This window comes from Podarcis gaigeae (genome assembly GCF_964106915.1).
Source record: "Podarcis gaigeae genome assembly, chromosome: 14".
Lineage (NCBI taxonomy): Eukaryota > Metazoa > Chordata > Lepidosauria > Squamata > Lacertidae > Podarcis > Podarcis gaigeae.
This window is the reverse complement of record NC_139690.1, coordinates 49,287,427-49,310,896: the sequence shown is the minus strand read 5'-3', so window position 1 is coordinate 49,310,896 and position 23,470 is coordinate 49,287,427. Positions and strand designations below refer to the sequence as shown.

The 23,470-nt window shown below is 48.3% G+C and overlaps 1 protein-coding gene across 3 annotated transcripts in view; it reads left to right on the top strand.

Annotated features, from left to right (window-relative positions):
- Positions 1-23,470, top strand: part of INTS1 (integrator complex subunit 1) — a 75,531-nt gene that overhangs the window by 38,422 nt on the left and 13,639 nt on the right. For all 3 annotated transcript variants that reach the window (XR_014557756.1, XR_014557757.1, XM_083711234.1), the window contains exons 27-39: positions 982-1,128; positions 2,468-2,566; positions 3,431-3,555; positions 5,432-5,686; positions 8,578-8,737; positions 10,224-10,364; positions 13,557-13,737; positions 13,860-13,983; positions 14,750-14,880; positions 16,859-16,946; positions 18,508-18,734; positions 19,897-20,020; positions 20,578-20,711. Coding sequence is in view for 1 of the 3 variants with exons in the window: in XM_083711234.1 (XP_083567360.1) it covers positions 982-1,128; positions 2,468-2,566; positions 3,431-3,555; positions 5,432-5,686; positions 8,578-8,737; positions 10,224-10,364; positions 13,557-13,737; positions 13,860-13,983; positions 14,750-14,880; positions 16,859-16,946; positions 18,508-18,734; positions 19,897-20,020; positions 20,578-20,711 (1,936 nt within the window). In the remaining 2 variants the exon portion in view is untranslated. The remainder of the gene's footprint in view (positions 1-981; positions 1,129-2,467; positions 2,567-3,430; positions 3,556-5,431; positions 5,687-8,577; positions 8,738-10,223; positions 10,365-13,556; positions 13,738-13,859; positions 13,984-14,749; positions 14,881-16,858; positions 16,947-18,507; positions 18,735-19,896; positions 20,021-20,577; positions 20,712-23,470) is intronic.

The following is a 23,470-nucleotide window of genomic DNA, read 5'->3' as shown; positions in this document are numbered from 1 at the left end:
ATGAAGACACAGGCAGGGCTTGAAATACAGTGGTACCTCAGTTTTCAAATGCAAACCGTTCTGGAAGTCTGATTGAGTTCCAAAGCGTTCCAAAACTGAAAGCGGAAGCCTCAAAACAGAAGCCTCAATATGGGAAACTCAAAACGGAGGCATTTACTTCCGGGTTTTCGGCATTCAAGTTCCGAAACGTTCAACTATGGAGGCGTTCGAAAACCGAGGTACCACTGTATAAGGAACGAATTACTGAAAGACTTAACGATATCGGGGCTTAGATAATAAAAGTGTATTTGTTCTAAAACAGCTGTTAAAAAGGAGTACTCAAACAAACATCAGGAAAGGAGGGGTGGGAAATCAAGAAGGAATTATGTGTTTAAAAAAGCTATTTGATGACAAGAGTTTTGTAATCATAGAATCATAGAATCATAGAGTTGGAAGAGACCACAAGGGCCATCGAGTCCAACCCCCTGCCAAGCCGGAAACACCATCATAGCACTTGACATATGGTTGTCAAGCCTCTGCTTAAAGACCTCCAAAGAAGGAGACTCCACCACACTCCTTGGCAGCAAATTCCACTGTAGAACAGCTCTTACTGTCAGGAAGTTCTTTCCAATGTTTAGGTGGAATCTTCTTTCTTGTAGTTTGGAACCATTGCTCCATGTCCGCTTCTCTGGAGCAGCAGAAAACAACCTTTCTCCCTCCTCTATGTGACATCCTTTTATATATTTGAACATGGCTATCATATCACCCCTTAACCTCCTCTTCTCCAGGCTAAACATGCCCAGCTCCCTTAGCCGTTCCTCATAAGGCATCGTTTCCATCGTAATATTTGTGGTCACTTATTTTAGAGAGAGAGAAAGACGCCTGTTGAGCTATCTGTGACACAATTGGCCGTGCACACAAGGCTCTGTGTAATGTGATTTTTGTGGGTTCGCAAGGAACTTGGAGCGAGCCGGTTCTGACTTGGGGGGTGTTTTGTCCCAGCTCTGCAAGACCTGGAGCCTCAGCAGCTGCTGCTGTTTGTCCAGTCCTTTGGCATCCCCGTCTCCAGCATGAGCAAGCTTCTGCAGTACCTGGACCAGGCTGTCTCCCACGACCCTCAGACTCTGGAGCAGAATATCATGGACAAAAGTAAGGGAACTCAGGGCTGTGGCAGTGGGCGGGGGGAGGATCCCCTCAAGCTCCATCTTTTTACTTTTTTATATTGGGGGGTGGAATCAGTGATAAAAAAACTAAGTGATACAGGAAAAAGGAGGAAAAGTGAGGGGAAGAAAAAACGAATACAGTGGTGCCCCACAAGACGAATGCCTCGCAAGACGGAAAACCCGCTAGACGAAAGGGTTTTCCGTTTTGGAGGTGCTTCGCAAAATGAATTTCCTATGGGCTTGCTTCGCAAGACGAAAATGTCTTGCGAGTTCCTGCGGGGTTTTTTTCCTTTCCCCCCCTTTCCCCCAAGCCGCTAAGCCGCTTATCAGCTGATCCGCTAAGCCGCTAAACAGCTGATCCGCTAAGCCGCTAAACAGCTGATCCGCTAAGCTGCTTAACAGCTGATCCGCTAATAGCGCTAATCCGCTAAGCTGCTAATGGGCTTGCTTCGCAAGACGAAAAAAACGCAAGACAAAGAGACTCGCGGAACGGAGTCGACGCTCGGGTTGCGAATGTGATCCATGCAGGAAGCACGTTTGCAACTTGCAGCACCGCATGTGCACACGCGCAGGTCGCGATTTGCAGCTTCTGCGCATGCGCAAGCGCCAAAACCCAGAAGTATCCAGTTCCGGTGCTTCCGGGTTTGGCGCAGTGCGCAACTCAAAATCGCACAACCCAAAACATCTGTAACCCAAGGTATGACTGTATGTTGATTTTATTATTGTTCTTATTATTCAGCATCAACCTTCTGGGCATGGGTCATATTATACGGGCAGGTTTGTTTGTGCGTATCATAATCTTCCCAACCTTCTGCCGTTCAGATGTTTTCGGCTTCAACTACCATCATCCCCTGGTTTGTTAGCAAGAGCTGATGGGAGTTGGAGTCTCAGTGGCATCTAAAAAGCATCACATCCACCAGCTCTTTCTTGCAACATTAAGCAGGGAAGGACATTTCTCCTGTGTTTTAGCTTTCCATGGGACACTTTCTGTTCCATTCAGACCACACCCACACCATACATTTAAAGTGCTATGATCGCACTTTGAACTGTCATGGTTTCCCCCAAGGAATTCTGGGAGCTGTAGTTTGTTAAGGGTGCTGAACGTGGCCAGCCAGATGTATATGGGAAAGCTCACAAGCAGAATCTGAGCTCAGCAGCCATCTCCCCACTTGCGATTCCCAGCCGCTGATCCTGTCCGCACAAGAAATTCCCTAACTCCAGCCTTATACAATTAACTCCAGTGCCCCCTAGTGATTGAACTGTATAACAACACTATCCACTGTCCCTGTTTTTTGTTTTCTTTTTGGCGATTTGTTCTCTTTCAGATTACATGGCTCACCTGGTGGAGGTCCAGCATGAGAGAGGAGCTACTGGCGGACAGACATTCCACTCGCTGCTCACCGCTTCTATCCCATCTCGCCGAGGTATTCATTCATTCATTCATTCATTCATTCATTCATTCATTCATTCGTTCTGCATGCTCTTGCATGCCACTTTCTGTCACAAAGTAACCTCAAATCTGCTTGCATAAAGTGCTCAAAACAGAATAAATAGAAATCCTAAAATGCAACTTTAAAACCACAGCGATAAAGCTGTTACACTCAAGAAGCAATACAAAAAAAGAGACTAAATGTGGTTTGGCAGCGGCAGCAGGGGACGACAAAAATGTCTTCACTGTGTGGCGAAGTTCCAGCGATTTATTTCCTCTCTCCCCACATTTTTAAAAATTGAATTTTAGTAGCAACAGGTGGCTTACAGAAATGAAACAAAAAATTGTTTTAAAACAGCTGGTTTTTGCAGTTGCCAATAGGACTTAAATGAATCGGTAACAAAACACTCCAAGAAGGTGTGGTCTATGATTACAGAAGGCAACTACAACCGGGAAGGGTGGGGTATAAATAAAAATTTATTATTATTGTTATTATTGCAAACTGATCTCACAACCACTGTGCTTTCTGTGCTGCCATCTTATCTGCCCTCCTTGACCTTGGGCTGATCAAATGTAGGCTTTCCAGCAACACTGAGTCTGTTAACTCTCTCTCTCTCTCCCAGTTCTGCTTCGCCTAACTGTTCACGCCCTGGTTCTTCCCAACTGTTTTCTGAACTATGTCCCTCGGCAAACCATTGTTCCAAATCTATACTGTCCCACTGCTCCTGGGAAGATTCAGGATCCTGATCAGAGGGAGGGGGAGGCTCCCACCATTCCTCCTCAGTGCCTCCCTCATCTGCACGTGACAGGTTCTTGAAAAAGCCCCACTCTCAAGATTTCCCCATTATTTTCTCTTCAGACAGCGATGATTCTCCACGACCCAAAAGCAGCCTTGAGACTCCACAAGGGCAGGGCAGGATCCGCGCTTTGGCCCAGATCCGAGTTCTTGGTCCAGACGATGACTTGGCAGGCATCCTCCTTCAGGTAGGGACCCTGATCCTTACCCCCCCCCATCAGGAGCTTGTCCTACACTCAAGTAGGACCCTGGCAAGGACACATGCCCGACTGGCATGTTCTCTCCCTCCTGATCGATTGTTCAGGAGCTTTCTTCTGCCCAAACATCACAGTGACCAATGCCTACAGACATCGGCACACTTAGGGATCCGCAGAGTCTTTGCAGCTTGTGTAACAGACCTCAGCAACTCAGCATTTTGGCTAATCTACTTTATTTACATATAAACACACACGGAGCACTGCAACATCACTCCCTCTCTCTCTAGCATCAGACAGCAAAGAGAAAAAACAAAGGACAATAGTCCCACTTCACGGAACACAGGAACACAAACATCCTGTCTCCGTCACTTCCCACTCTGTGGAGTCAAAACATATACTGTCATGTGATAGACATATACTGTCATGTGATAGACAACAATCCCGTGATTGCAATCATGGAGCAGCAATTATAACATCCACAACCCGACTTTGTTTCTTAGGCTGCTTTGCATGTTCTTCTACACTGTCTATCTCTCTCTGGCAAAACTGCAGGCAGTCTCCACCACAGAATTATTGTTTTGCTTATTTAATGTAGTTATTAGTCTCCTTACTTTCACAAAAAGTGACCCGCAATGACTTACAAAACAGTACAAAATGTTAAAACCTTACAATGCATGTGTTCATATAAGAGACAGGTCTAAGGCTTCCCATACTCTGAAAGAGACCACAAATATCTAAACCCAGTTTCTGAGCAAACATATTCCTGTCAACATGCCGGCTCTCTCTCACACACATCCATCCCAGGATTCCCCATCACTCCATTTTTGTTCCTTCGTTGAAACCTTTAATAGCTGTTCTTCAGCCTTGCCTCTCAGACCGACAGATGCCATAAGGCAGTGAAAGACAACAGGTGATAGATTCCCTAAGAGCGCAGTAACAAATGGCAACTTCTGAAAATATGGCATTAAAAAAAGGGGGGGCAGAACTTTGTAAAGGCCCAGGCAGATTTTTTTTTTAAAAAAATGGAATATTTTTATCTGGCACAAAACGGAGAACAAAGATAGTGCCAGGCAGGCTTCCATGGAAGAGGAGTTCTACAGAAGCAAGGCCACCACTGAGAAGGCCCTGTGTCTTGTCATTGTCTGCTTAATTGCAAATGGGTATGGAGGGCAGAGGGATGTGGGTGGCGCTGTGGGTTAAACCTAGGACTTGCCAATCAGAAGATCAGCAGTTCGAATCCCCGTGATGGGGTGAGCTCCCATTGCTCTGTCCCAGCTCCTGCCCATCTAGTGGTTCGAAAGCACGTCAAAGTGCAAGTAGATAAATAGGTACCGCTCTGGTGGGAAGGTAAACGGCATTTCCGTGTACTGCTCTGGTTCGCCAGAAGCGGCTTAGTCATGCTGGCCACATGACCCGGAAACTGTATGCCGGCTAAATAAAGCGATAAAGTGAGATGAGCGCCGCAACCCCAGAGTCAGTCACGACTGGACCTAATGGTCAGGGGTCCCTTTACCTTTATGGAGGGCAGACTTTGGGGCAGCAAATGCCACGGGCAGATGTGGCTTTGGGTTTGAAAAAACCTTTTGTCCCCCCCCCATTTCCTTCTCACTACCAGCCCCTTCCCAGTGGGTCCCTTGCCCCGAAACTCCATGCTTCCTTTTCTCCCCCTCTTTGACCTTTTCCACTGCACCAAGATCTGCAGAAACCCAGGCATTGTGACTGGGAGAAAAGGAAGCAAACACCAGCCCCTTTGATGCTCTGTGTTGCTTTTTAAAATGTAGAAACCTGGAAACCTTGGTTTTCCTAGCCTGGAAGCAAATGCAGCTCCCTCGCTTTTCTAACGCCTCCTTTTTTGTGCCTCGGGCAGCTCTTTCCGTTGACTCCAGATCCGCGCTGGCAGAACTCGAACCCACGCCCCCTTTCCTTGGCTCTGCAGCAGGCGCTGGGGCAGGAGCTGGCCCGGCTCCGCCAGGGGAACGACGCCACGCCGGGGACCACGGTGAAACTCCTGCAGGCGGTGGCGGCCCTGCTGAACTCTCCCCACGGTGGGGCATTGGTGATGGCGATGCACCGGAACCACGTTGCGTCTTGTCCGCTCATGCGCCTGTTGTTCCAGTGTCAGGTGAGGACGTCTGTGGGTGGAGGGTCCCAGGTTGTCATACGAGGCTGCCAGGGTAGCTCAGTTACAAAACAGCAACAACAACAACAACAACAACAACAATAATAATAATAAATTTTATTTATACCCCGCCCTCCCCAGCCGAAGCTGGGCTCAGGGCAGCTAACAACAATCAAAATAATCCAACATTCTAAAAACATTGCTTATAAAATTAATCAAAATCAAATTGATGGCAACCATTAAGCAAAATTCTGTGCAGATTGCCAGAGGAGGGGGTCAGGCTGTGCCGTGGCCAAAGGCCTGGTGGAACAGCTCTGTCTTGCAGGCCCTGCGGAAAGATGTCAGGTCCCGCAGGGCCCTAGTCTCTTGTGACAGAGCGTTCCACCAGATTGGAGCCGCGTCTGAGAAAGCTCTGGCTCTAGTTGAGGCCAGCCTAACCTCTCTGTGGCCTGGGACCTTCAGGATGTTTTTATTTACAGACCGTAGGTTCCTCTGTGGGACATACAAACAAACCTATGGTCACGTAAAGCATCCTCAATAAACACACGATACATAACCGGCTGTGTTCTTAGGTAAATAAGGTATGCTATTCATAGTATCAAATTTCAACAGAAGTAACTCATAAAGTTCAACAAACGAACAAAGCAAAAGACCCAGTGGATCAGATCATTTTCTCGTCAGTTCATGCATAAGGTCCATCCGTGTAATGGTGTCTATTCCACCTGTCTATTCATAAAGTCCAAACAATCCACATGAAAGGTTATTACACTTCCACAAAATACATATGGTATGTACAGTTATTTATTGTTTGATATTATTTTTGCTGTAAAATGTGTGAGATCATGATAATTGTATTTATTTGCATTACTTAGTGCTTTAACTACTGATGAAGCCCAGGATGACGAAACAAGGCCAATATTCCGGAAAGCATACCTTATTTATCTAAGAACATAGCCGGTTACGTCTCGTGTGTTTATTGAGGGTAGCTCAGTTGGCAGAGCATGAAGCTCTTAATCTCAGGGTTGTGTGTTCGAGTTCCACATTGGGCAAAAAATTCCTGCCTTGCAAGGGGTTGGGCCAGATGACCCTCGTGGTCTGAATTCTGCAATTAAGGCTGGGCAATAATATCTGGCTTCGCAATATATCGCCAGCTAAATATTGCAATATACTGAAATAACATGATGTCGGAAATAAGGATGGAGCTATCTAGCGGCATTGGCTGGCTTCACGATTTTTCCTGCATCGTGATTTTAACATAGTACGCGCGCACACACACACACACACTCTAGGGCTCGGCAATGTCTCAATGCACTGTCAAAAATCGGTTTCATCGTGGAAACAGTTTCATAATATTCAACATGGTGATATATCGCAAATCACGATGTGCATTTGTGTGCTGTTAAAAATCATGAAGCCAGTCGTTGCTTCTTTCATTATTCCTTCTGTTCCCATTGCTCTACTATAAAAGCCAGTACGTTTCTGAGCACAATTCAAAGTGTTGCTGCTGATCTTTAAAGCCCTAAACGGACTCGGCCCAGTATACCTGAAGGAGCGTCTCCACCCCCATTGTTCTGCCCGGACACTGAGGTCCAGCGCCGAGGGCCTTCTGGCGGTTCCCTCACTGTGAGGTTACAGGGAAGCAAGCAGACGGCCTTCTTGGTTGTGGTGCCTGCCCTGTGGAACACCCTCCCATCCAATGCCAAGGAAATAAATAACCACCAGACTTTTAGAAGACATCTGAAGGCAGCCCTGTTTAGGGAAGCTTTTAATGTTTAACAGACTACTGTATTTTAATACTTTGTTGGAAGCCGTCCAGAATGGCTCGGGAAACCCAGCCAGATGGGCGGGGTATAAATAATTTATTATTATTATTATTATTATTATTATTATTATTATTATTATTATTATTAAAATAACAGTTGTAATAATATGTTAAAGGTAAGTAAAAAAACCCTCTCCATTTTAGACCCCTACGTAGAAGCCATTTTCAGGACATGATCCCGTTCACCTCTACATAGTTCCATCCTTATTTCAGACATCATGATATATTCGCATATCGCAATGTTCAGCCAGTGGTAGATCACAATGTTGAAAGCCAGACATCGCTCAGCCCTAACATACATCATGATTTGTGATACATTGCCTGGTCAAAAATTATGAAACCGATACCACATTATGGACTTCAGACAAGTTTTGGATGATTTTATCAATATATCGCCCAGGCCTAGCTATGATTCTATTAATCTATGATCTGTGTGGGTAGATGGAGTCTGGCACATACAAACAACTAGGTGGTTGTTATTTCATATTAATTAATCTATTAATTTCCCGCATGCCACCCTACCAAGCATTTGTGGTTCCAAAGGTGAAGGCTCCAGTTAGACTCTGGTAGCCCTGGCTTCAGGGACGCGGGTGGCGCTGTGGGTAAAAGCCTCAGCACCTAGGGCTTGCCGATCGAAAGGTCGGCGGTTCGAATCCCCGCGGCGGGGTGCGCTCCCGTTGCTCGGTCCCAGCGCCTGCCAACCTAGCAGTTCGAAAGCACCCTCGGGTGCAAGTAGATAAATAGGGACCGCTTTCCAGCGGGAAGGTAAACGGCGTTTCCGTGTGCAGCTCTGGCTCGCCAGAGCAGCGATGTCACGCTGGCCACGTGACCCGGAAGTGTCTCCGGACAGTGCTGGCCCCTGGCCTCTTGAGTGAGATGGGCGCACAACCCCAGAGTCTGGCAAGACTGGCCCGTACGGGCAGGGGTACCTTTACCTTTACCTTTAGCCCTGGCTTCAAGACCACTCTGGCGACTTAGCAGGGGGAAATGTAAGCTCCTCTGGTCTGCCGTTCTCTTGCCTTGTCCCTTCGCTTTGTGTTCTGCCTGTAACCCCACCTGTTCCCTTCTCCAGCGTTCCGTTCCCCAGGACACGACCTTCTCCTCGCTGTTTTTCAAAGTCCTCATGCAGATGTTGCAGTGGCTGGAGAATCCAGCTGTGGAGGAAGGGCCTCTGCGCACCCAGCTCAAATCGTTTGCTGTCCAGTATTCCTCCAGACACCGGATCAATGATGGTAAGAGGGGCTGTTTGGGACGCTTGGAGGGGGACTCGGCAGAGACCTGGATTTGATTTGAGGCAGAAAGGCATCCATACAAACAGACGCCTAGCTTCCTCCTGGCAAGGAAAATACATTATCATACTCCACAGCAGGGTGGATTTGATTTGTTGTTGTTGTTTAGTCGTTTAGTCGTGTCCGACTCTTTGTGACCCCCTGGACCAGAGCACGCCAGGCACTCCTGTCTTCCACTGCCTCCCACAGTTTGGTCAAACTCATGCTGGTAGCTTCGAGAACACTGTCCAGCCATCTCGTCCTCTGTCGTCCCCTTCTTCTTGTGCCCTCCATCTTTCCCAACATCAGGGACTTTTCCAGGGAGTCTTCTCATCTCATGAGGTGGCCAAAGGATTGGAGCCTCAGCTTCAGGATCTGTCCTTCCAGTGAGCACTCAGGGCTGATTTCCTTCAGAATGGAGAGGTTTGATCTTCTTGCAGTCCATGGGACTCTCAAGAGTCTCAAGATTTGATTTACTGTACATCAAATCAGTTTAAATCATGATTTAAATCGCTAGCCAGTACGACTTGATTTAAATCACTAGTCAGTAAGACTTGGTTTAAATCTCTCTTTTTTTTTTACAGAAACACTCATTCTTGCTGGTATAATCTTAATATTTACAACCAGATGAAGGTTTCCTGTTTGGAATAATAAAATTGCAGAGTAGTTTTTACAGTTATATCAAAAATTACTGATTTGGTTATACTATTAGAAATACATTGACAGATAATTATGAAATCATGGTGAGGTTTAATAGGTTTACTGTTTATATTTGGACAACTTTTCTGTGGTGCTTTATTGGAAGGAGAAAAATAATCATTTCCTCAGTAACAATTTAAACAATTTATTTAACTAAAACAATAACATTATAGCATATGTATCCATGTTTGTTAACTGATGTGGTTAAACAATTTTCTAAAACAAGAACCTTAGACTGATTTTTAGCACACATGAAAACTTGAAACAAATCCTTATATCCTCTGCACTATAATCTAACTTAAATAGCAAACTATCTTTAGAAATATTTTTCCTCCAAAAGTATTTTATTTTAAAAATCGAATTTAATTTTTTTTAAAAAACCTGATTTAATTTTTTTAAAAATCCAGTTTAAATTTTAAAAATCTGATTTTAAAAATGTTATTTATTTTTTTAAATCATTGCTTTATCTCCAACCTGGTCTCCCTGCTGCTAGCAATCGTGCTGCAGCATCCTGCGCTAACCACACCTTGCATTTCATGGGTATAAGAGGCCCCACACATAACTCAGAACTGGTTCCTCCAACTTGCGCCAGCTCTCCAAGTTTATCAGGCACAGGTCTTTCCCATCAGCTGTGACCCTGTAACAGAAGGTGGTAGGAATCGAACTCGGGCCTGTCTGTAGTCAAAGGGCCTCCGCAACCATTGGGCCTGGCTCCTGAGCGATCCTTTATTTCCTCTCTTCTCCCTGGCAGTCCGCAGTGGATTCCTGCACCTCGCCGAGGCTCTGGCTTTCTGCCGGGATGCCGATGTCATCGGCCCGACCGTCTGCGCCATCATCACCACCTTGAAGTCTGGGGAGAAGTATAACGTGGAGCCTGAGCTGGTCAGCAAAGGTAAGACCCGTCTCCTCAACCCTTCCTCCGATCATGGATGAAGCAGTGACTCCATGGGCAGCTGGGAAATGGGAGTTCGGGGCCAGATGAGGGCTTACTCTTTCCTCCAGCAATTACCATATTTTTTGCTCTGTAAGACTCACTTTTTCCCTCCTAAAAAGTAAGGGGAAATGTGTGTGCGTCTTATGGAGCGAGTGCAGGCTGCGCAGCTATCCCAGAAGCCAGAACAGCAAGAGGGATTGCTGCTTTCGCTGCGCAGCGATCCCTCTTGCTGTTCTGGCTTCTGGGATTCAGAATATTTTTTTTCTTGTTTTCCTCCTCCAAAAACTAGGTGCGTCTTGTGGTCTGGTGCGTCTTATAGAGCGAAAAACATGGTATGCGTCGTTTGGTGCAATTATGTCCTGCCTCTCTTCTCGGTTGGGATTCAAGGCAGCTTCCAACATTTAGAAACGGCAGTACAAAATGCACTATTATAATACAATTAGTATCTTACACACAGGTTCATATCTGAGGGTTTGGCCTATATGCAAAACTGTACATACTTTTAAAAAAAATAGTAATTCAAAGATCTTTATTGAAACTTAACATATATACATAATAACCAAAATTCCCAATGATTCCCTCACATAAAATATAATATTTAAATTACAGCTGCATAATTATACACTTAATTATAAAACCCACCACCCTACTTCCCTCCACAGCAATTCGACTCCCTTATATTTCTTTCTACCTTTTCCTTCTTTCTTTATTGGTTTTGTTATTGCGTACATTTTTTATTCTAAGCCTATTAGCATGTAATTTTTAGAACAATATTTTGACAAATAATCTTTGAAATACTTCCACTCCATTTTTAACTTTTGATTTGATTGATATCTTATAATTGAGGTTAATTTTGCCAATTCTATATACTCGCTTAATTTAGAAATCCACTCTTCCTTTGTTGGTGTGTCCTGAGATTTCCATTTAGTAGCAATCACTACCCTGGCAGCTGTTGTTGCATATAAAAATATTTTTTTTTCTTATGTGGTATGTCTTTGCCCACCAACCCTAACAGATAAGCTTCAGGATTTTTTATCAAGGTTTTTTTTTTAGCATTTTCTTAAGTTCCTCATGTATTATTCCCCAAAACTTCTTTATTTCCTTGCAACCCCACCACATATGAACTACCGTATTTTTCGCTCTATAGGACGCACCTTTCCCCCTCCAGAAATGAAGGGGAAATGTGTGTGCATCCTATGGAGTGAATGCAGGCTCCTTGGCTTCAGTGATAACAACGTGAAGCCTCCAAAGTGCAGAGGGAGTGCTCCCTCCGCGCTCCAGAGGCTTCGCGTTGCTTTCGCTGAAGCCTGGAGAGTAAGAGGGGTCAGTGCGCACCGACCCCGCTCCCTCTCCAGGCTTCAGGGATAGCCGCCTGAAGCCTCCGTAGCACAGCGGGAGCTCCTGCTGCACTCCGGAGGCTTTGGGTTCCTTTTGCTGAAGCCGGGAGAGCAAGACTCTCCTGGCTCAGTGAAAGGAACCCGAAGCCTTTGGAGCGCAGTGCGAGTTCCCGCTGCACTCCAAAGGCTTCAGGTGGCTATCCCTGAAGCCTTCAGAGCACAGCAGGTTGTGCTGCGCTCCGAAATCTTTGGGTTCCTTTTGCTGAAGCCAGGAGAGCAAGACTCTCCTGGTTTCAGCAGAGAGGGAGAGCTGTGCAGCGTCCCTTCAGCGAAGCGGGAGGAGAAATGGAAGGGGCTCCGTTTCTCCTGCCCCTTCGTTGAAGGGACGCTGAGCAGAGAGGGGTATAACTTTTATTTTCTTGTTCTCCCCCTCTAAAACAAGGTGCCTTCTATGGTCGGGTGCGTCCTATAGACCGAAAAATACGGTATCGTTCCAGGGTGAAACTGTGCATACTTGAGCTGCCCTCTTGGAACCGCCACTGCATGGGCATCCTCACAGCTCTGGGATGTTCTCATGAGATCTCACAGGGCCGCCTTGAGTTTCTGTGAGATCTCTCGCAAGATCTCACACGACCGTCTCCAGGCTTGCAGAGCAGGTGACCCTGGAGGACCTTGCCCAGAAAGCAAATTCAAGCGCTTAAAAGCTCTTTTTTGCACCGGGAAAACCTTGCGTGCATTTAATTTGTATGATTTCAACCAGCCAGCCTTGCAAGGTTGAAATCACACAAGTTAAGTGTGAGGTGCAATTGTATTGAAAATTTAAAAAAAAAAAAAAACTGGTTGAAAATGATAGTTAAAAGACATCACATTCAGAACCAGCTGCAGGAACGCCACAGCAATGCTGTAGAACGGAGCGCAAGAGGCAGCGGGGATTTTAGTGTCGCACAGAGCTGAAATCGGAGAGCCCAAAGGCTGCCATTGCTTGGCACCCAAGGCATGAAGTGCTGAGAGTCAAGGAATGTGCAGCTACTTCCTGTCCTCGCTCAGTCCATTTCCTGCCTTCCCTAGCTAGTTCTAGTTAAGATTCTCCTGTGCACCTCCTGCGGTTCCTATTCCTTGTTTTTCTGTCTTCGTTTGCCTCCATCCATGGCACAGCTTCGGGAACAGGTCACACGCTCTAGATGCTGCTAGACTCCGACTCCCATCAGTCCCAGTTAGCAAGGGATGATGGGAGCTGTAGTCCGGCAGGGTCTGGAGAGGTCCTCAGGTTCCCAACCTCTGCTCTGAAGGGCATTTAGTGCAAAGGTTTTAATTCAAGTCCTGGGAGACATGACCACCTTTTTCTCTGCCTGTGCTTTTGCTCAGTTTCTCATATATATATAATTTTATTAGTTTTTTAACGTATCATTTTCAACAGTAATTAAACATACTTTTACATCTTATTCAATTTTTTTTTGACTTCCATCAGTCCTGTCTGAAAATTTTCCAGTCTAATCTCTTAGTATGCATTTCTTATTTTCCCTATTACATTTCAAACTCATAACCAATATCTCTATCTTTTTCTACTTTGTAATGCTTCGTATATTTCTCCTTACAAAACTTCTTGTAGTCCTACACTAGTGTAATTTGTTGATTACAGTTGCTCTTCAAATAATTCATAGACTTCTTCCAATCTTCTGTAAATCTCTGGTCCCGCAGGTTTCGAATCCTTCCTGTCATTTTGTCCAATTCTGCATAGTCCATTAATTTCGTCTGCCTTTCTTCTTTCGTGCTTCCGCTCAGTTTCTTCTGTCCTTTCCCTCCATTTTGCCAGTCCTTCGAGGCCTGACAGAAACACACTCGCTGTACCTGGAGGAGCTGCTGGCTTCCCTCTTCTCAGTTACCATGGAGATGCCATCCTGCTTCCCTGCCACGGGGCCTATTTCCGTGGTGAGCTCGCTGCTGCTCCAGGACAAAGAAGAGACCCCTGTGAAGAAAGAAACCGAGAACTGCAGGTGAGCTGCTGGCTGGGCAGGTACCCTCTGCCCTCCTTAAGACCTTGACAGGCTCAACCAGTTGCCAGCTGCCTTTCCTGTCGGTATTTTTCAATGTCTCCTTCCTCATTTTCGCCCGCCAGTGCCGAAACCTGCCAGCTGGGGCCTTCCTCTGGCCTGTTTATCGACTGGCTGGAGATCTTGGACCCCGAAGTGATCAGCAACTGCCCAGATCTCCAGCAAAGGCTGCTCTTCTCCTGGAATAAGGTGAGGAGCCATCAAGCCTAGTGTACCTGTGACATCAGGTGGCATCTCCAGCTCCCAAGAGCTGAAATTGCTGAAGAGATCCTAGTGGGGGCTTTCTTCCTATGTCCGGAGCTGCTGTCAGGGGCTGGACAGAGGAGGAATGGTGGGGGCCGCCACCCACTTCTCCTGAACCTTCCCAAGGGCAGGAGGGGGTATAGAGTAAGAAAAGTGGTTTGCAGAGGGGCATAGTCCAGAGGGGGAAAGCTGGGAAATACTGGGCGAGGAACAGCTAGAAGAGGAAACACCAGGAGAGAGACAGACGGTAGATTCAGAGCCCTTGGAAAGTATTCCTGACCTTCGCCTAAGACTAGGCGGGCTCTGAGAGTGATAGAACAGAAAGCGCTAAGCTCAGATTCCCTGACGTAGGAGTGATGTAGATTAATAGGGACAGAGGGGGTAAACCTTTACTGGGAGCAACGCCATTTCTAGAGAGACATTCATTCCTTTGTCTCTCGCTGTGATTATTAAAGAAACTAACTGATAAGAATGCTCCTTTCGTTTGATCTGCTTCTTTACTGCCACCAGGGGAGGGATCCGATTCCCCAAAGCCTGACAGCTGCACAAGCTTTCCTTTGCCTTCATCACCCTCTGTGGCTTTGCCTCGTCTTCGTCTCTTTGCCCCAAGTACTCCCTTGTAGCTCAGTAGCCAAGCAGCTGACTTGCAAGCGGAAGATCCCGGCTTCAATCCCATATCCCTCCATAGTTCCCTTTCCCCTTTTCCTTTCAGGATAATGGCTCTTCCGAATCAGAGCCACCCTCTTTCCGCCCATACCTTTTGGCTCTCCTGACTCACCAGTCCAGCTGGACCACGCTGCACCGCTGCATCAAGATCCTGCTTGGCAAAAGCCGAGAGCACAGGTGGGTCAACCCAGAGCCTCTTTGGGTGGCTTCGCTAATTCGTAAAAAGTGTATCTGTATCGATGCATCATAAAACGACAGGGCGACGTACAGCATCAAAGCATAAAGCGGCAATACAGTGGTACCTCGGGTTAAGTACTTAATTCGTTCCGGAGGTCCGTTCTTAACCTGAAACTGTTCTTAACCTGAAGCACCACTTTAGCTAATGGGGCCTCCTGCTGCCGCTGCGCGGCCGGAGCACAATTTCTGTTCTCATCCTGAAGCAAAGTTCTTAACCTGAAGCACTATTTCTGGGTTAGCGGAGTCTGTAACCTGAAGCGTATGTAACCCGAGGTACCCCTGTAAAGTCATACTTCATGTTACGTTTGCTTTAGGTTACATTCTTTCAGGTTACGTCCCATGTGCAGAAGTGCTAAATGGCGCTTTGCACACAATCGCCAAAACGTGTGTCAGAGGCTTAGTGCTGCCCAGCTGGCCATAGATAAGACTCCGGGCTCCCAGGCAGTTCCAAACAATTGATTTATTTGACAAAGTTCAAACGTACATCTCCAGCGTTTCCATTAACCTCCTTCCCCTTGTGCGCAGTTGCTCCCTCTAATGTTACTTCCTCCTTTTTTTCATCCAGCATGCAAGTCTGCGAAAACTCCTCCCCTTACTTCCTCTGTGTACAGCATGACTTGTCCCAGGCTCCTCATCCTCCCCCTCTACGTCAGACTGACTGTCAGATGACACGCTGCTGATAATCTCTTTAGGCTCTCTATAACTGCTGGTTTCTGTCCTTTCATCTTTTCCCGTTTGCCTCTCCCTGAAAACGCGCTGCACACCTGCGCAGATACAGCACTTCAGGTTGCGCTCCTTTCATGTTGCGAATGGGCCTCTGGAAGGGACCCCGTTCGCAACCAGAGGGTACCACTGTATAGATAAAAGTGTTTGTCAGGTGTGCAAAGAACCACTGACTCGCATGGCCTCAGGTGCAATGCCAGAGATGCTTGCAGGGGACTCTGCTGCTGTGATGGGGACACAGCGAGGAGGTGAATATCCCCCCCCCCTTGCAAAAGCAGGAGTCAGTGCGGTGTAGGAGATTTTTGCTTTAGCTAGATTCTTGCCCTGCTTTTGCTGGGAGAGGGCTCGTTCCCAGCCATCATGGGCTGGCTAGATGCAGAGGAATGGTGGAAGGCACCAACTGAGGAAACCACAAGGGAAGAAGTTTCAGAGCCAGGGGAGCGGTGGTGGGACACCGAGAAAGAGGGAGCAGACTGGGAGGACGAGGTATCGGAGGCTGGGCTTAGTGAGCAGAAAGAGGCTGTGTCAGAGAGCAGTGCAGAATCAGAGGCAGAAGCTTCCCTTGGTCTCCCAGAACCTGCAGAGGTATGAAGAGGGTAGAGCAAAGGCAGACAAGATGAAGGAGTCTCATATTGCTTGGGAAGGACCCTGGGGAAGAGGAGGCTTGGTCAACGGCGGGAAAGCAGGAACCTTCAGTCCTTGCAGCTGCCTCTTAGTAGCAAGTTCTACCAGGAAGGGTTGAGGTGCTCACTAGGTCTAGAACCTCCTGGAGTTGTCTTGTTTCTTTGAATAAAGAGTTAACTTCACCAAAGCCGAGTGACCTGCAGGTCTTGTTTCATGCCATGCACACAACCTCTTTCCCACCTGGGCATTGAAATGGGCTGGTGGTTCCTGCAGCCGCCTTGCAGCCATGATTCTTTATGCCCTAGGGAAAGAGGAAGGGCATGCAATTGGGAGGAAACAGATTTCAGATGGAAGAACCTTCCCCCCAACCCAGTTTTAATCTGCCTGTGTGTGTGTGTGAAAGACTGTGTATCAGGTGTTGGGGAGAGCAGTTGATGGTTGTCAGATGGAGACGGACGCAGCAGAGTGATGGCAGTGGATCCCAGGTTCTGCTCCTTGGTTTCCCAAGTTAGTTGTGTGCCATTTCCCCCTCCTTTTGATTTTGCACACCTGCGTTTATGTCTTCGCTTAGATTTGACCCAACGGCGTCCTTGGATTTCCTCTGGGCCTGCATTCACATCCCTCGCATTTGGCAAGGACGGGATCAGAGGATACCTCAGGTAATGAGCTGCTTTCTCTACTGCGGCAAGGAGAAGGTGGCCTTTCCGTGGCCTTCCTCCAGGCATGGTTGGACTCCAGCTCCAATCTGCCCCGGTCAGCGTGGTTGGTGGTCAGGGATCATCAGAGATTAAGTCCAACAAGATCCGGAGGATGCCACGTTCCCCGTTCCTGGCCTAAAGGGGGTGCACTTTTCAAGTCAACTTGTAGGGTGATAGGGGCATAAGAAGGAAGGAAGCCTTGCTGGCCCAAAAGGCCATTCTCAGTGACCCTCCACAAATGGATCCAAAGAGCCCTGCTACTAAAACCCAGGGTCCTTGCCTGACCGCAGATGTGAGCCCACAGATGAGCTCCTGAAGGTGGCTTAGTTCAGCAGCAGCAAACCTGTTTTCTTCCTGCTCCGGAGGGTAGGACTCGAACCATTGGCTTCCAGTTCCAACAAACGAGATTCCAACTAAATACCAGGACAGTAGGTGCTGTTTGACAGTGGAAAGGACTCTCAGAAGGTTGTGGACTCTCCTTCCTTGGAAGTTTCTAAGCAGAGTTTGGATGGCCATCTGTCATGGATGCTTTAGTTGAGATTCCTGCATTGCAGGGGGTTGGACTAGAGCATGGGTAGGCAAACTAAGACCGGGGGCTGGACTGGCCCAATCACTTTCTCAATCCTGCCCACGGACGGTCCGGGAATCAGCGTGTTTTTACATGAGTAGAATGTGTGCTTTTATTTAAAATGCATCTCTGGGTTATATGTGGGGCATAAGAATTCGTTCTTTTTTCCCCTTCAAAATATAGTCTGAGGGGCAGTGGTTTGCTGCCCCCTGGACTAGAGGACCCTTGGACAGCTTTCCGACTTTTCAATTATATATGATTCCACCGTTGTTCCACTGTCAAACAGCTCTTACAGATCTTAGATGTTGGAGTGCAACTCCCAACCAGCCTGCCTAATGGTTGGGTTGATGCTGCTGGAGTCTATGACAACTGCTGGAGGGCACCACGTTGGCTACCCCCATTGTAGACCACCTCCACAGGAATGCGGGTGGTGCTGTGGTCTAAACCACTGAGCCTCTTGGGCCTGCCAATCAGAAGGTCGGCGGTTCAAATTCCCGTGACAGGGTGAGCTCCTGTTGCTCTGTTCCACCTTCTGCCAACCTAGCAGTTCAAAAGCATGTCAGTGCAAGTAGATAAATAGGTACCACTCCGGCGGGAAGGTAAACGGCATTTCCATGCACCCTGGCTTCCGCCATGATGTCCCGTTGCACCAGAAGCGGTTTAGTCCTGCTGGCCACATGACCCGGAAAACTGTCTGTGGACAAACGCCGGCTCCCTTGACCTGAAAGCGAGATGAGCGCCGCAACCCCATAGCCGCCTTTGACTGGACTTAACCGTCCAGGGGTCCTTTACCTTTTTACTTTAGACCACCTCCCCAGCCCGCTAGTTGCAGGAAACCCAAATCAGGAGCAATCCCAAACAGATGGCTGTTGCTCTTCTGAGATACCTATTTGTGTTGGGAATTCAAAGTCCTGGATTGCCTTTGTTCACATCCGTCTCCAAATTGCATCGCAGAAACGGCGGGAGGAGTTTGTTCTGCGTCTCGAGGCCCCTGAGCTGATCAGCCTGGTGGAGCTGATCCTGGCTGAATCGGAAACCAGGAGCCAGCGCTCTGGAGAGGCCTCCAGCTCCGTCACCCAGTCCCGCCTGCCGCTCCTGCTCAGCTGCTGCCACGGAGATGTTGAAAGCATCAAGAAAGTCGCTGAATACTTGACAGGCTGCGTCCAGCAGTGGGGGAGCAGGTGAGGCCTCACTTGGCTTTGGGAAAAGACACACTTCGCCATGCAAGACGGGTGCATCTTTGTTGTTGTTGTTTGTTGTTTAGTCGTCTTAGTCGTGTTCGACTCTCCACGACCACATGAACCAGAGCATGGCTTGGAAAAACTCACTTTCTTCTCAAAGCTTCTCCTTTTTTATGTCCATGGAGTTTTCTTGGCAAAATACTGGAGTGGATTACCAGTTCTTCCTCCAGGTGGATCACATTTAGTCTATACTCTCGGCTATGACCTGTCCATCTTGGGTGTCCCTGCAAGGCATAGCTCACAGCTTCTTGGTGTTATTCAAGTCCCTTCGCCACGACAAGGCAGTGATCCACAAAGGGGTGCATCTTGCACACATTTAAAGCGGCTGAAATTGCACAAATTAAACACACAAGAGGTTTTCCCAGCACAAAAAGAACTTTTGAGCTGTTTACATTGCTTGCCAGTCAAGGACCTCTTGCCACGCCGGCTCTGGAAGCCTGCCAATGGTCCTGCAAGATCTGAAAGGAACTTGGACGGCCCTGCAAGATCTCACAAGAGTATCCCAGACAGGTCCACTGAGTGGGCCCTGCCCACTAAGCCATGTAGAGAGCTCAAAAGCTATTTTCGTGCTGTGTTTCCTGGCTCTGGGATGCTAGGGATGCTCAAGTATACACATTTCTGTGTCTATGTGGAACCCTTGGAACTGAACCCCGCAGCATAAGATCTAATTGTATGGGACAGCTTTTGGCAAATGCTGAAGACGCTCCTCTTTTCAAGTATGTATTTTTAAGGACCTTCCTTATTTCTGTGATCTTAAGTTGTTTCATGTTGTACTTTAATTGTTATACCCCTCCCCCGGGACCTTAGGGGGCTCAAGATTGGAGGGAAATGCTCATAAATCCTTGGCAAATTCGAAAAGTCCCTCTGGGAGAAACATGCACTGTTCGTTTCCGTTTCTTTACTCTCCACGTGTTTGCAGGGATTTATCTGGTACCCCTGAGGACTAGCGGCTTGCATTTTAAAATAGCTTATTCCGGTGAAGCTGTTGGGTTGGCATTGCCCCGTGAAGGCAAAGCTGGGGATATGAAGCAGATACATTTGGTAGACTTGGAAACCCCTCTTTGATGGGTCAGTAATCTCCTGTCTCTTTTTTCTGTTTCAGCTCAATGGGAAAACATTGCCAGGATCTTCTCCTGCAAATCTATCTTCAGCTGCCTGAGCTCCTGGTGCCAGTCCCCGGGACCCTGCTTTCCACTGAAGGGGCCACCGACAGCAGCACCTGCAAAGTAAGGGCGGGGGGAGAGAAAAAGTCTTCAGAAAAAGCCTGGACCCTCCATTTTCCTCGGGCCGTTCCAGCACAGGCACCCGCCAGCTACACAGTTCACAAGCCCAGGAAAGCTTCGCTCCGGCAACGAGTTTGAGAAATCCTAGTCGTGATTTCCACTAAATGATTCATTTGCCTGCCCGCTGGGTGGCGACCACCATCTCCACCCCCCTCCAAAAGGGTGTCAAATGCTTGACCTTCCAAATGTGACCTGCGCTCTGATTGTCCCCCTCCCCCAAAAAATAAAATAAAAAGCACCCAGTAACTTTCACCCAGTCCAATGTGAATCGAGAGAGTCTTTGGAAATGGGTTGCGGTCTCGAACCTTTTGTCCCTCGCGTTCCATCATCAGCCCTAAGGAAACGACCCGGAAACCTGCCATTGGCCACCTCCTCTTGGGGAGACTGGAAGTCTCTTTGCAAGTTGGGAGGTTGGAAAAGGTAGTTTTAGCACATTTGGTCCATTTCAGGAAGTGTTTGAGCGCCTGGACGATGCTTCGCTCTTCTCTCTCTCCCTGCAGCTTGACGCCCTGGTCCACCGCTTCATCACCCTCCTTGCCGACTCCAGCGATTCCAAGACGAGTGGGAGCCGCCTGTGGGATGCCAACATGGCGTGTCGGAAGCTGGCCGTTGCCCACCCCATCCTCCTCCTCAGGTTCTGCTCAGCCTGCGTTGCTTCAGGGACTTTTACATTATCTTTATACCCAGTGCTTTTTTTTTCCTAGGGAAGAAAAAGGTACAGGAACTCATCGGGAACAGTTACAGATAGGAAGCCGTGTTGGTCTGCCATAGTCAAAACAAAAAAAATTCCTTCCAGTAGCACCTTAAAGACCAACTAAGTTAGTTCTTGGTATGAGCTTTCGTGTGCTTGCACACTTCTTCAGATACACTGAAACAGGAACAGACCTTTGTAGTAGTAGTACAGGCGACTTCCGTTTTCACGGGGGTTCTGTTCCGGGCCCCTGCGCACGTACGCAAAATCACGTATAATGGGGAGCAGCCTGGAGTGCCCTAGTGGCTCAAAGAGGAGACCCACCCCAGAGCCCAAAGAGGTCCCATGAGGCCAAAGAGGCCTCCTTGCGCGTCAGCTCTGCAGGACACCATGTCCCTCCAGCTGGTGTACGCTGACACCCAGGGAGGCTTCTTCCCTTTGCATCAGCTCTGCAAGCCACCATGCCCCTCCAGCTGGCATGTGCTGACACCCAGGAAGGCTTTTCCCCTGCATGTCAGCTCTGCAAGACACCATGTCCCTCCCGCTGTCGTGCGCTGACACCCAGGGAGGCTTCTTCCCTGCATCAGCTTTGCAAGCCAACATGTCCCCCCAGCTGGCATGTGCTGACACCCAGGAAGGCTTTTTCCCTGCATGACAGCTCTGCAAGATACCATGTCCCTCCGGCCGGCGTGCGCTGACAGCCAGGGAGGCTTCTTCCCTGCATCAGCTCTGCAAGCCAACATGTCCCTCCAGCTGGCATGTGCTGACACCCAGGAAGGCTTCTTCCCCACGCGTCATCTCTGCAAGCCACCATGTCCCTCCCGCTGTCGTGCGCTGACACCCAGGGAGGCTTCTTCCCCACACATCTGTTCTGCTGGTCCGTGAGTTAGAAGTGCAGCCCTGATTATACGCCCCCCAGGTGCCAAAATGTGAACTTCCTCCACTCCAAACCACAATCATCCTTCATAACTAACAATAACATGGACAGCAAAGCCCTTAGGGGGAAGCAGTGTAGCTCTGTGGCAGAACACCTCTTTGCATGCAAGAAGGTCCCCGATTCAGTCCTCAGCACCTGCAGGCAGTGGAGGAATTAAGATCACCATCTGAAATCCTAGAGAGCTGCTACCAGTCCAGCGGACATCACGGAGTTGGGCATGCTAAAGGTTTGACTCAAGGTCTAAGGCAGATTCTAAGGCACGATGCCTTATGAGGAACAGCTAAGGGAGCTGGGCATGTTTAGCCTGGAGAAGAGGAGGTTAAGGGGTGATATGATAGCCATGTTCAAATATATAAAAGGATGTCACATAGAGGAGGGAGAAAGGTTGTTTTCTGCTGCTCCAGAGAAGCGGACACGGAGCAATGGATCCAAACTACAAGAAAGAAGATTCCACCTAAACATTAGGAAGAACTTCCTGACAGTAAGAGCTGTTTGACAGTGGAATTTGCTGCCAAGGAGTGTGGTGGAGTCTCCTTCTTTGGAGGTCTTTAAGCAGAGGCTTGACAACCATATGTCAGGAGTGCTCTGATGGTGTTTCCTGCTTGGCAGGGGGTTGGACTCGATGGCCCTTGTGGTCTCTTCCAACTCTATGATTCTATGATTCTATGATTCCTATTTGGATCAGCCCTTTAGTCTGAACGATGAGGACTGGAAACCTGCTTTGTTTATAGGCTGCAGCACAGCAGCAGAGAACCCGCCTTGTAGGGAATGTGCTCCAGCCATATAAATGAGAGCGGGCGAGACCAAGAGTGGTATATCAGTCAAGAAGGCAGTTTCTGCGAGCGCTGAGGAGGGAAGTGAGAGGCAGATGGGGCTCGTCCGCCTGGGAAGGGAGCCCATCTAGGAGTGGGGAAACTCTGACCCTAAACCTCCACTTCCTTGTGGGAAGACAATGCTAAGGAGTAAACCCTGCACAAATCTGGAGTGGAGTCCCTAAGGCGGTTGAGGGGCTCCTTGTACGCCTCCTTCCGGCAACTCCTGCAGCCCAGCTGGTGCCAAACGTCTTGCTCTGCTTTCCTTTGGACCCCATCAGTGAGGCTGAGAGGGGGATCTTGTTATCCGGGCAGCCCAGGACCCCCTTAGACATTGCCCAGGCTTTCCCCTAAGGGGGCTCACTTTTGTAGGGATGATCGCTAAGTGTGGAGCACACTCCCTGCCCGCGGGCAGCCTCAGCTGCCTGCACGCGTGACCTTGGGGTGCAGGGCATACTCCCCCTCACAGATAAGGCCACAGCTGTCTGAACATCTTGCCCTCTGTCTAACCTTTTGCGGTCTCAGTAGTCTGCGGTGTCCTGTCTGAGACCTTTGTCTCCTTCGGCATACATTATGCAAGGGGAAAATGGCGCGGTGGAAGCAGGTGCCAAAATAACTTTGTACCACCCCACGATCTCGGGACTGGAAGATGTGTAAAGGTGACAGCCCAAAATGTATCTGCCTGGGTTTGCGTTTTGTGTCAATAAAAGGAGGCTCCACAGAGCTGGCCGGCAGCTTGCTTGCAGCTCACCTGCATTATCAACTCCTGCCTTGTGTCCTTCACTTCAGCTTTGGTGCTGCAAACGCAGCAGTTTGACTTAGCCTGCGAAGGTGTACAGTGGTACCTCGGGTTAAGTACTTAATTCATTCTGGAGCTCCGTTCTTAACCTGAAACTGTTCTTAACCTGAAGCACCACTTTAGCTAATGGGGCTTCCTGCTGCCACTGCACCAC